We start from the raw sequence: 12,285 nt of genomic DNA, 5'->3' as shown, positions 1-12,285 counted from the left end.
TGGGTGCCCTAGCTCACGAAACCAGATTTTAAAAGCCAGAAGAAGCCTGCGTGACTTAGGCGCTGTGGGCATTTAGCGCTTGCGCGCCACAGGATGCAGGACGCCATTGACATTTCCGACTTGAGAAAAGCACTTTCGTCACATTTTGTTCTCGTTCTGGAGGCCTTAACAGTATCTAAAATGTAATCGATGCCTCGGCAGCCGTATCCAGCCCTCTTGAATACTAAAAGCTTCAAAATCACCTTTTTCCCCCTGCTTATCTTCCTAAGCTCAACAGAACGCCTGAATTCAAGCCACTGAGGCCCGGGCGGCTCATTCAGCGCGGTGCCTTGTGGGTACTGTAGTTTTCACCGCATCTGTGGTTCCTTTAAGCATGCGCCGCGTGGTGAGTTGTTGAATAAACTGAACTTCATTTGTCGGCCGTCCGTAGAGTTAAGTCTGAGCTCTTTCTGGACCTCACTTTCTTCTCCGTGATGGTTATGCTTCATTCCAGGATCCCTCTTCTCTGAAGAGTTTTACGGCCTGGAGAGAGTTGTGAAGAGCAAGGGACCGTAGGCCGGCTTTTCTTGCTGCTGGTGGAGCTGCGATTGGTGGTTCCTGATCGAGGTTTTAAATTTTCCTGTTCTAGCACGCTTGGTATCCCGCCCCTCTTCAGGACCAGAGTCGTGATCCACTTGAGTCAAACTGGCAGGCCCTTCTTGTACTTTTTCCTCAGATTCGGAAAGTGGAATGTGACAGACTTCAGGACCGTTCTGTCTTCTGTTTTAGGGGTTGATAACTGGTGTGGGTTGTCCCTGGATCGTTGTTTAATGGCGAGAACTCACGTGCTTTCCTTGCCAGTAAATCGCCCCTGAAGCATACTCTTGATTTATTTGTAAGGGAGAAACAAAAAGTTAACCTTTTCAAGAATTGTGCTTCAACTGTCTTCAACCCCCAATCCCTTAATTTTAGGTAGGAGAGTAGAACTGTTTTGTTTTTAAGCCTCATTCACCTCACTGCACAATGACCTTCTGTTTGTCTGGCTTTCGGAGCTTCCCGAAACTTTGGAAGACCAACCCATACTACTTGGAGCTAGGCCCTGTGACCTCTTCTGTCCCTTTTTTTCTCACGGTCTACTGTGTCACCAGGAACCAACAGAGATGGTTTTCCGTTAAGCCCACGTCCCCTCCAGATAGCAAAGCAATGAATCTGCTGCTTGCCAAGGCTAGAACACTGAAGAAACGAAATGACAGCAATCAGCAGATTTCCTCTGATCCTCACTATTTTGCTGCTGGGGCAGCTAAGAAGAGGTCACCCGTAACTAAGACCCCTCAGGCTAGCGGTCCTGCCTTGCCACGCGTGAGAAGCACTATTCAACTGCCAACTAGACCTTTGAATTCCCAAGAGTGGGACAAACTTAAAGAAGACTTCGAAGGAAAGGCCAATTTTGAAGACTTGGTCATTTCACAGATGGCACAGAGCCGTAGTTGTGTAGATGTGGCTAAGTCTCTCCTGGCATGGGTGGCAGGGAAAAACAATGGCATTGTGGGGTATAATTTACTCGTCAAGTATTTGTATCTTTGTGTCTCTCATGGGCAGACATCGGAAGTCCTTGATGTCTATGAAATCATGAAAGCCAAGTACAAGAGTTTAGAATCCGGCGCTTACACCCTTCTCATCCGGGGATTAAGCCACTCGGACAGATGGAGAGAGGCCTTGCTGCTGCTAGAAGACATGAAAAAGGTCATGACCCCTTCAAGAAAGAACTATGGGGACTGTATACAGGGAGCCCTCCTTCATCAAGATGTGACCATGGCCTGGAGTTTGTACCGGGAATTGATGGGGCGTAATCTCACTCCTCTGTTGGACACTTTAAAAGCCTTCTTTGATTTCGGCAAAGACATGGCCGATGATGACTATTCTAGCAAGCTCCTGGACATTCTGCTGTATCTAAGGACTAACCAGCTGTATCCTGGAGAGTCATTTGCGCACAGTATAAAAGCCTGGTTTGAAAGGTAATGTTGATTTTTGTATGTGTGTTTTATCTTAGTGCCTATATTTTTAGAAGTAGTTCCTTTTTTTTTTTTGTGGTGTTGGTTAGTTGCTGAGACTCCTTTTAGTCGGGTTATGTCTTTCTCACCTTGACATAAGAGTTGCTTCTCTTAAGACAAAATATTCTCTTAAAGTAGTAGGAAGATGGGCATGGTGGCCCACGCCTTTAATCCCAGCTCTCTGGAGACAGAGGCAGGTGGATCGCTGCCAGTTTAAGGCCAGCCTGGCCTACAAAGCGAGTCCAGGACAGTCAAGGCTACACACAGAGACCGTGTCTCAAAAACAAACAAACAAATAACAACAACAAAACAAAAACAAAATCAAGGCCAGCCTAGTCTACACAGCAAGTCCAGGACACCCAGGGCTACACAGAGAAACCTTGTTTCAAAAAAACAAACAAAACAACAGAGAGAGAGAGAGAGAGAGAGAGAGAGAGAGAAAGAGAAAGGGCTGGAGAGATTCCTCAGAGGCTGACTGCTCCTCCAGAGGTCCTGAGTTCAATTCCCAGCACCCACACGATGGCTCACAACCATCTATAATGTGATCTGATGCCCTCTTCTGGACTGCAGGTGTATGTGCAGGCAGAGCACTGTATACATAATAAATAAATATTAAAAAAAGAAAACCCAGAAGAAAAGAAAAGTATAAAGCACCTTTTGTTTTGATGTAAATAGATCTCTTCCTTTTAGAACTAGAATTTATTTTATTTTCTGAAGCCTCTAACATGAATAATATTATAGCAAGAAAAGGGTTTAGGTGTGCAGGATGTATGCATGTGTGAAGAACGGAGGTTGACTTTGGGTTTTGTTCTTGTTTTTGTTTTAAATTAAACCCCGCCTTATTTTAAGGCAGAGTCTCTTACTGTACCTAGAGTTGAGCAGGTCATTTGGCTCCAAGTTAGTGAGCCCAGCCATCTGCTAGTCTCCGTTCCCATCTTGCTGGGGTTACAGGTTCAGGCTGCTGGCCAAGGCTTGTGCACAACGGCCTCTGGGGACCTGAACTCAGATCATGCTTGTGCCGCAAGCACTTTACCCCGTGATCATATCCCCCTTTTCAGAAGTACTGACTGGAGTGATGTGCTATAGTTGGTCTGTGAGCCCTGGCTTCAGCGCTTACAATGAACAGAGTGGATGGGGCAGTTCCTGACCCACCCTGATACCCAAGCATTACATGGAAACGCATCCTTTTTACTTTGGCTCTTTTCTTGTTTAGCCAAACTCTGCTTTGACTCATGCTACTAGTCAGATAACTGCTTATTGCTTCGTTATTTTACTCTCATTTCTTCACCATTGGTTTATTTCAGGCCGTTCCTAAAAGCTCCTTCCTTCTTTTCTCTCTCTCTTTTTAAATTATATATCGTGTTTGCAGAACTTTCAGGCAGCAGTCATGTTTAGCTATCTTAACATATTCAGTGAGGATCGGAAGAGGAGTAAGAGTGAAGATCTTGGATTACCAAGGAGTTTGGGTTTTATTCCGTTTTCAAGATCATTGGTTTTGGAGTAGAGTTTGAGATCTCAGAAAAACAAGTGTCAGAACAATGAAAAGAGCTGAGGGGAAAGGAATTAAGATTGAAAATGGGGATACACTGTGGTTTGGTTTTGCTGCTTTGTTGTTGTTATTTCTGAGACAGGGTTTCTCTGTAGCCCTTGGCTGTCCTGGAACTTGCTTTGTACACCAAGTTAACCTTGAACTCAGAGAGCTACCTGCCTCTGCCTCCCTAGTGAATTCTTTGAAATCTTTGAATTCTTTGAATGCAGTTTTGGATTTGAGTGAGAGATGCTAAGGTTTTGGATTAATTGGTCAAGGAAAGAAGGCAACGGAACCAAGAATCAGTGGTAGTTTATATAAGAAGAAAGGCTATGGTGATTGAGTGAATAAGTCAATAAGTAATTTTTGGATGGCTGTGATTACACCAGAGCCGTGTGTGTTTCTAGCATGATCTCTATTAGGATGCCATCCTCAATCTAACTAGGAAGGCCGTTCCTGGCAGTGGTCCATGAGACAGCAGCACTACAAGAGATGAGAGAAATTACTCCAAGCAGGCGCCATGTCTAGCAGTTTTATGAAGAAGGCTAGAGTTGTGTGTGATTTGAAGAGTATATCAGCCGGACATGGTGGCACATACCTTTAATCTCAGCACTTGGGAGAAAACCAAACAAAAAGAAGAAAAAATATCCATTTTTTTGCACACTTCCAGTGAAAGTAGATTTAGACATGGGGTTTGCTGCTGCTGTTTTTGTTTGTTTGTTTGTTTGTTTGTTTTTGAGACAGGGTCTCTAGCTGTGGCTGTTCTGGAGCTCTCTGTGTAGACCACGCTGGTCTTGAACTCACAGAGGTATGCTTGTCTCTGTCTCCTAGTACTAGAAATAAAAGGCGTGTCCCACCATGCCCAACCCTAAGCCAAGACTTGAGGAGGAGGAGGAGGGTTATGCCAGGAGATGAACCAAAGGGATGCTGTAGGATCTAGTAGAGTACTATCTGGTCCTTAACCCCAACCACAGCCCAGCAGCCATGGAGAAAACCATCCTCAGAAAGCATTCTGAACTTCTCCGAGCTCTTCCTTGCAGAATGTTGTACAGTGACTGTCTGTCTTTAGGTCCAGTAGGAATTTTTAACTTATTGATAATTTGGTTTTGTAATCTTTTTTTTAATAGTATTCCTGGAAGACAATGGAAAGGACAGTTCACCACAATCCAGAAAAGGTAAAGGCCATTATTTGTCTTTAATTTGTTTGATTCAGTTATAGTAAGTTCTGTTGGTATTGACTTAAAAATAGGAGGGGGTGGAGAGATGGCACAACGGTTCTTGCTCTTCCTCTGGTTCAGTTCCCAGCACCCTTACCTTACAACTGCCTGTAATTCTAGCTTCAGGTGATCTTCTGCCCTCTTCTGGCCTCTGCCTGTATCAGCACTCATATGCATATACCCCCACACACTCACACAGACACATAATTAAAAATAAATCTTCGGATTGGAGAGATGGCTCAGAGGTTAAGAACGCTGGCTGCTCTTCCGGAGGTCCTGAGCTCAATTCCCAGCAACCACATGGTGACTCACAACCATCTGTAATGAGATCTGGTGCTCTCTGTATGTGCAGAAAGAACACTGTATACATAATAAATAAATAAGTCTTTAAAAACAAAAACAAAAAATAAATCTTCATGCCATGAAGTGGTGGTATATGCCTTTAATCCCAGCACTCTGGAGGCAGAAGAAGGCAGATCTCCTTGAGTCTGAGGCCAGCCTGATCTACAGAGTGAGTTCCAGAACATCCAGGGCTACAGGAAACCCTATCTTGAAAAACCAAAATATAATAATAATAATAATAATAATAATAATAATAAGAAGAAGAAGAAGAAGAAGAAGAAGAAAGAAAAGAAAAAAGAAGAAAAGAAAAACTTTTATTTTTCATCTAGATGCCTAATAATCGTCTATTCTGGGTTTTCTGGCATACTGATAGGTAATATTTTCAGTTTTACAAAAAACAAACAAACAAACAAACAAATGTGATGGTCACAAGGGTGTTGTTGTTGTTGTTGTTGTTGTTGTTGTTAGTAGTAGTGGTAGTAGTAGATTTTTGTTTCCTTGTGCTTTGGAGTTACTCATCTTAGGAAAAATTATTTTCCAAGATATTATTTAATACAAAACATTTCAATTACAGTGGCCAGTGTTCAGGCTGTGGCAGAACCATAGAGTCTATTCACTTGAGTCCAGAAGAATATGAATTTCTCAAGGAAAAGATCATGAGGCATGTGATAGATGGTGGTGACCAATATAAAAAGACGACACCTCAGGTGAGTCCAGCAGGCTTTGTTGTGCTCTTAGATTGCTTGTCTAGAGCAGAGGCCAGCAGTTTTTTTTTCTTATAAAAGCCAAATGACAAATTTTGGGGCTTTGTGAGCCATGCAGTCTCTTGTAACATTTTGGCTTTATTACAGTTGAAACAGCAATGGACAATATATAAATGAATGACTGTGATTGTTCCATTAAAACTCTTCACAAGGACTAGGAAGATGGCTCAGTGGGCAAAGTGCTTGCTGTGTCAGCTTGAGGGCCTGAGTGCAGGTGCCTAACACTCATGTAAAAGCTAGACATGACGGCCCATGCTTATGGAATAGGGAGCTTTAGGCTCAGTGAGAGGCCCTGTCTCAAGGTATAAAGTGGAGAGTGATGAAGGAAAACTCCAGAAGTTTACCTCCAGCCTCTACATGTACTTCCATGGACACACCCACTCCTGTACACACCCGTAAATACATGCACATCCACCCTGCCCCTGCAAACCCAAAAAACTGTTCATGCAAACGAGCTAGAGTTAGCCCATGGCCACAAATGCCAGTCTTCCACAGATTAATATAGAGTTTTGGAGAATAATTGGGTATATTACAATCTGTTGAACTCAGTCTTATTATATCTAATGATATTTTCAGTAGTCAAATAAGCGGGTACTTATTTTTTTTTCCTCTGAGTGTTTCAAGGAAAAATTTGAGCAAGTTCTTTTTCTGTTTTGTTTTTGAGACAGGGTCTCACTATGTAGCTCTGGCTGTCTTGGAACTCACTTTATAGACGAGGCTGGCCTCATACTCACAGAGACTGTCCGCCTCTGCCTCCTGAGTGCTGGGATTAAAGGTGTGCGCCACTGTGCCGGCTCTTCAGCAAATTCTTATGAAAATACTGTCATGTCTTATAACCTTGCTAGTTAAGGCAGTTGAGGATAACTTAACAAAATTATGTTAACATTTCCTTCATAGTGAGTTTGATCTTTAAGTTATTTATAGCAACTTCATTTTGCTTATCTATAGGACATTATGCTGAGAACTAAGGTTAAGTTGCATGTTTTTGAGTCAGGGATACTGTCATGTCCAGGATGGCATGGAACTCACTCTGTGAGCCAGGCTGGCCTCAAACTACACATCTTCCTGCTTTAGTACCATCCGCTTCTCTGATGGCCTTTCTTGGAGTAAAGCTGCCCATCATTTCACTAAATGCTCCTCCTCCTTCTCCTTCTCCTCCTCTTTCTCCTCCTCCTCTTCCTCCTCCTCCTCCTTCTTGGCGACAGGGTTTCTGTGTGTAGCCTTGGCTGTCCTGTGTGTAGCCAGGCTGGCCTTGAACTTACAGAGTCCACCTGCCTCTGCCTCCCAAGTGCTGGGATTAAAGGCATGAGCCACCATGCCTAACGCAAATCCTTCTTCTTGTTGTTAGCTACCAAATAAAATCGGGAAGTGATCATTATTTTGTCTTCTTATCTTGACTTAACAGTTTTCAAAAAATATTCCTATGGGGTTTTTGTTTGTTTGTTTGTTTGTTTGGGTTTTTTGTTTTGTTTTTGTTTTTGGAGACAGGGTTTCTCTGTGTAGCCTTGGTTATCCTGGACTTGCATTGTAGACCAGGCTGGCCTCGAACTCACAGAGATCCACCTGCCCCTGAAAATGTGTAGCCCAGGCTGGCCTCAAACTTGTGATCCTCCTGCCTCCACCTCCTTCAGCAAATCCTACCAGCGTGTGCCACCACTACCAGCTCCTGTGTTCTATAACGACCCTAATCCTCAGAATAAAGTAAAACATTGAGTATCAAAATAATGCCTCCCTGGGCATAGCAACACATGCCTTTAATCCCAGCAGGTCATCTTGTGGGAATTGAGCCTGGCGCCTCTGTAGGAACAAGAGCTGTAAGCTCCAGTCCCTGCCTCCTCCTCATGCCATCCTTCAATTCCTCCTGTGCCCCCATCTCAAACTTATGACCTCTATAATTACTGTTGTGGGCTTTTTCTTACAGAAGACCTCAGTTCAGTTCCCAGCACCCATATGGTAGCTTACAGTTACCCATAACTTCTCTTCCTGGTGCCCCCTTCTGGCTTCCACCAGCACCTGACACACACATATACACATGCAGGCAAACACTCATACACGTTAAATAAAAATATATCTCTAAAAAGTTGTTATTGTGTAGCCAGGGCTGCGGCGGCTCATACATTTAATCCCAGCGCTCAAGGCGGCAGAGGCAGGCAGATTGCTGAGATTTTGAGGCCAGCCTGGTCTACAAAGCAAGTGCAGGAAAGCCAAGGCTACAAAGAGAAACCTTGTCTCAAAATAAAAATAAAATATTGTTATATATCTATACATATGAAGGGGAGATAAACTTGTTTCTGTTTTGATCTCAAGTGTGGGAGGGATATTTACCACTTAGATGTGAACTTGGTTTTTGGCTGTTCATCACTGCACTTCAAGAGGCTCCTAAAGAGAACTGCTCCAGGGAAAGTTTCAAGGCTTTGGGCTCAGGCTGAGGCTTGAGGTTCCAGCTGCTGCTCCTGGTTGCAGCAGCAACTTTGGTGGAATTGCTGGTCTGCTGAAATCCTGCTGACTATGCCAGGGACTGATATCCTTAAGGTTTCATTGTAGTATTTTTTAATATCCTTTTCTGATTGCTTGGGTTAGTTGGGTTGTTAAAAGGGTAGGCTCGTTTAATAAATTCATAATAAAATATAATTGATAAGAAAATTGGGCCTACATACATATGTATAGATAAATCAACCTGCTGAGTCCATCAATATTGTACACTTACATGACCACTCAGGATTAGATAACCTATAGTACAAATGATTAATTTGGTGCAGGATTTCTCAAATTTTGTCTCTGTGAATCATTAGATGCTTTATTTGTTTTGTTTGAGACAGGGTTTCTCTGTGTAGCCCTGGCTGTCCTGGACTTGCTTTGTAGACCAGGCTGGCCTCGAACTCACAGAGATCCAGCTGCCTCTGCCTCCCAGAGGGCTGGGATTATAAGTGTGTGCCATCACACCTGGATCTCATCTGAATATCTTAGAATTCAAATTCTAAATGAGATGTCGGCAACGAGGCCTAAGCTTCTGTATTTCAAACAAGCCCAATTGATGTTATTTTGGTCTTTGGTTAAGACAGTGGGCTGTTTAATTGTCTGTTTAGTCTTCACTAGTTTGTTGCAAAGATCTTTGAATCTGCTACGTGCCATGTGCTTCTTGGTGTAACACACAACTTACCTCTCTTGCTGATGCTCATTTGCTTGGGGCCAGGCTTTGGCTTTGTGACGCTGGGCATAGAAACAGGGTCTCCTACACATATGCCAGGCAAGCACTCCAGCCCCTAAGCTACAAGTCTCAGTCTCTGAGGCTGTTTGACCACTTGATTAAGAGAGTGACTGCAGGATCTCTCTGTGTGAAGGCACATTTCCCCTTTCATGCTTAATACGTGACCTGTGAGGCAACATCCTCAGACCGTGTTAATAGCATGCCACCCATCACCCTTGTACCCAGTGTTTTTAGCATCATGGGAGTGATCTCTACTTTTGAAATTGCAAAGAGGTGCTTTTGTAATTTTTTTCAGTTCTTCCCACATCTAGTAACTGACATTATGTTGTATGAAATATTTCTTCCCTCTCTCTCTTTGTCACCAATGTAGAGATGAGGACTCTTCCATGACTCTCTCTGTGTTAGGATCCATTGCTGTCATTTATGTTGATCTTCCCTGACTTGGCTTGTGGGAGCCCCTTCAAACCATCCTTGTCTCCTTGGACGCCTCCCCATCCCTATCCCGGCCACTCCCCAGTCATTGCGTGTCCCTAAATGGATTCTTTTGCTCAACACTTCCAATGGTTCCGCAGTGGTGGGATTCATTCTCAACACTTACTCTAAAGGAATAGAAGGAAGTGTAGTTCACTTTGCTATGCTGATCTGAACTCAGATGAAGTCCGCCCCGTGTATACGGTTTCAGATTCTAGGCGGTCAGAGCTGCAACAGCAGAAGGATTTGATGTGTCTCATCAGCCTAGCTCGCCGAGCTGCTGATTCCATTCATCCTTGGCTCTCCGTAGGGCCCTTTCCTCTTCCTTGTGCCCTAAGTCTTTAGTAGGAGAGGGCCTGGAAACAAGCAAACAGGAAGTCAGAGGACACCTTAGGGGACAGACTGGCGTTTGATTTGCTTACAGTGCCTAGGGAGGAAGATAGAAGGACATGCGAATTTTGAAGTGGGTCCTGAAATGGATGCCTCCCCTGTTTCTCTTCTTCCCTCTCCCTGGAACAGCACTGGTCAGAAACAGTTGTAGGACAGGATGATACTCTAATTTCTGAAAGGTGAGGGCAGGGGTCAACTTTGAGAGGACAGTTAATGCCAGAGGTTTAGTACACCACCTCCATAGAATGCCTGAGCTCGGCCAGTAAGAGAGGAAGGGCAGTAGGTTCATTTGAGAACTTGCTGGGGACGGATGGGGACAGCAGCATGGAAGGAAGGTCAGAGAATCCCATAGCGGACAGGACAGTGCTCAGTGCAGTGTCATAGACTCCAAAGAGGTGATGGCACCATGGGGATTTGGTCAGAAGAGATTGATGAACAGGGACTTAGTAACCAAGGTCAGACAATACTGGCAGGGCCAAGTTTAGCCAGGTTAGAGCAGCAGAAGGAGCACATTCAGTATAAATCTGCTTTTGAAATGCTTAAGAATAGGGCTGGAGAGATGGCTCAGAGGTTAAGAGCACTGGCTGCTCCTCCAGAGGTCCTGAGTTCAATACCCAGCAACCACATGGTGGCTCACAGCCATCTATAATGTGATCTGATGCCATCTTCTGGCCTGCAGGTGTACATACATACAGAACGCACAGAGAGAGAGAGAGAGAGAGAGAGAGAGAGAGAGAGAGAGAGAGAGAGAGAGAGACTATACAGACACTTTGCAAGTCTGTTTGTGCCTTTGTGTTAGTTTCTCATGATACTCTAATTGCTGCCCAAACAAAACGCCACAAATTGGATGACATAAAATGACAGAAACTGTGCTCTCACAGTTCTGGAAGGGAGAAGTGTGAACTCAAGGTGTTGCCAAGCTGCAGGGAAGAGCTCCTCGCCACCTGTGTGCCAGCTTCAGAAACTTTTCCACTCCTAAACATTTTATACTCCTCCCCATCTTTTTTTCCCTCCCTATGTTAAGTATCCTGATTTAATGCCTCTGGCTTAGGGAGGCCCAGGGTTAGGGGTTTCAAAGCTCCCAGCTGCTTTCAGTTGCAGCTGGGCTGGAAAATAGCCTCCTGGAATGTGAGGTTCCCTTAGCAGTATGGGGGAGAGAGAAAACATCCCTAAAGATGTAAGAGCGAAGACAGCAACTTTTTAGTTTTTCTGTTTTTAATTAATTTTGAGACACAAGCAGTGTTTTGATTTGTTTGTTTGTTTTTCTTTTTTCCAAGAAGGGTTTCTTCCAACCCCCACCCCCCACCCCCCACCCCCACCCCCGCAAGACAGGGTCTCTTTGTGTTAGCCTTGGCTGTCCTTGACTTACTTTGTAGACCAGCCGTCCGCCTGCTTCTGCTGGGAGTAAAGGTATGCGCCACCACTGCCTGGCAGGAAGGGTTTCTTTATGTAGCCCTCGGTATCCTGGAACTCACTCTGTAGACCAGGCTGGCCTCAAAATCGGAGATCTGCCTGCCTCTGCCTCCCTGGTGCTGGGGTTAAAGGCATGCACCATCACCACTGGGCTAGTTTTTTGTTGTTGTTACTGTTTTCTTATTTTTTGGGTTTTTTGTTTTGTTTTTTTGTTTTTGAGACAAGGTCTTTCTGCATAGCCCTGAGACAGTCTTTCCTCACATAGGTCCACTGTCTTCGCCCCCCCAGTCTCCCTCCCCAACCCAATTGCTGGGATTAAAAGTGTGCACCACTTCACTGGGCACAAATTTAGACTTAACTCATGACAAGCTGCCAGCCTCAGCTTCTCCCACTGCCAAGATTTTAAGTTCCTGTTTTAAACATTTGTTTGTTGTGCTTAGCCAGTGTAGCCACCAGATGGCAATAGCGTAACGTATTAACTCCAGGCTATTGGGCAAGTCAGCCCTGTTAAAGGATTTGGAAGTTTCTCAAACTGATGGATGTCTGGCATTTTGTTTTTGGTTGAGCAAAGTTTCTTGTTGTGTGCTGGAGCATCTTCTGGGTATATTCCAAGGAGTGGGATAGCTGGGTCTTGAGGAAGCCCTATTCCCAGTTTTCTGAGAAAGTGCCAGATAGATTTCCAAAGTGGCTGTACTAGTTTGCATTCCCACCAGCAATGAAGGAGTGTTCCTCTCTCTCCACATCCTCGCCAGCATGTGGTGTCGCTTGAATTTTTGATCTTAGCCATTCTGATGGGTGTAAGATGGAATCTCAGCGTTGTTTTAATTTGCATTTCCCTGATGACTAAGGAGGTTGAGCATTGGCTAGGTGAGTGCTATTAGGTGAAGAGAAGAGGTGTGGGTGTGAATTTTAACGGAAAAAA

General features: G+C 44.3%; 1 protein-coding gene across 2 annotated transcripts in view; it reads left to right on the top strand.

Moving 5' to 3' along the window:
* Positions 1 to 358: 358 nt before the first annotated feature.
* PRORP (protein only RNase P catalytic subunit) overlaps positions 359 to 12,285 on the top strand; it is a gene marked incomplete at its 5' end in the record, with an annotated part of 85,398 nt that continues 73,471 nt past the window's right edge. Inside the window, 4 exons of one of the 2 annotated variants that reach the window (XM_084792357.1) lie at positions 359 to 385; positions 1,579 to 1,994; positions 4,686 to 4,733; positions 5,692 to 5,824. In XM_084792357.1, coding sequence (XP_084648483.1) covers positions 374 to 385; positions 1,579 to 1,994; positions 4,686 to 4,733; positions 5,692 to 5,824 — 609 coding nt within the window. Of the gene's footprint in view, positions 386 to 1,002; positions 1,995 to 4,685; positions 4,734 to 5,691; positions 5,825 to 12,285 lie in introns of those variants that run through there. The other variant, XM_084792356.1, reaches the window with a different exon arrangement.

This window comes from Acomys minous (genome assembly GCF_964271855.1).
Source record: "Acomys minous genome assembly, chromosome: 8".
In the NCBI taxonomy this organism is placed as follows: Eukaryota; Metazoa; Chordata; class Mammalia; order Rodentia; family Muridae; genus Acomys; species Acomys minous.
The sequence above is the reverse complement of the archived record's forward strand: the minus strand, read 5'-3'. Positions and strand labels throughout refer to the sequence as shown.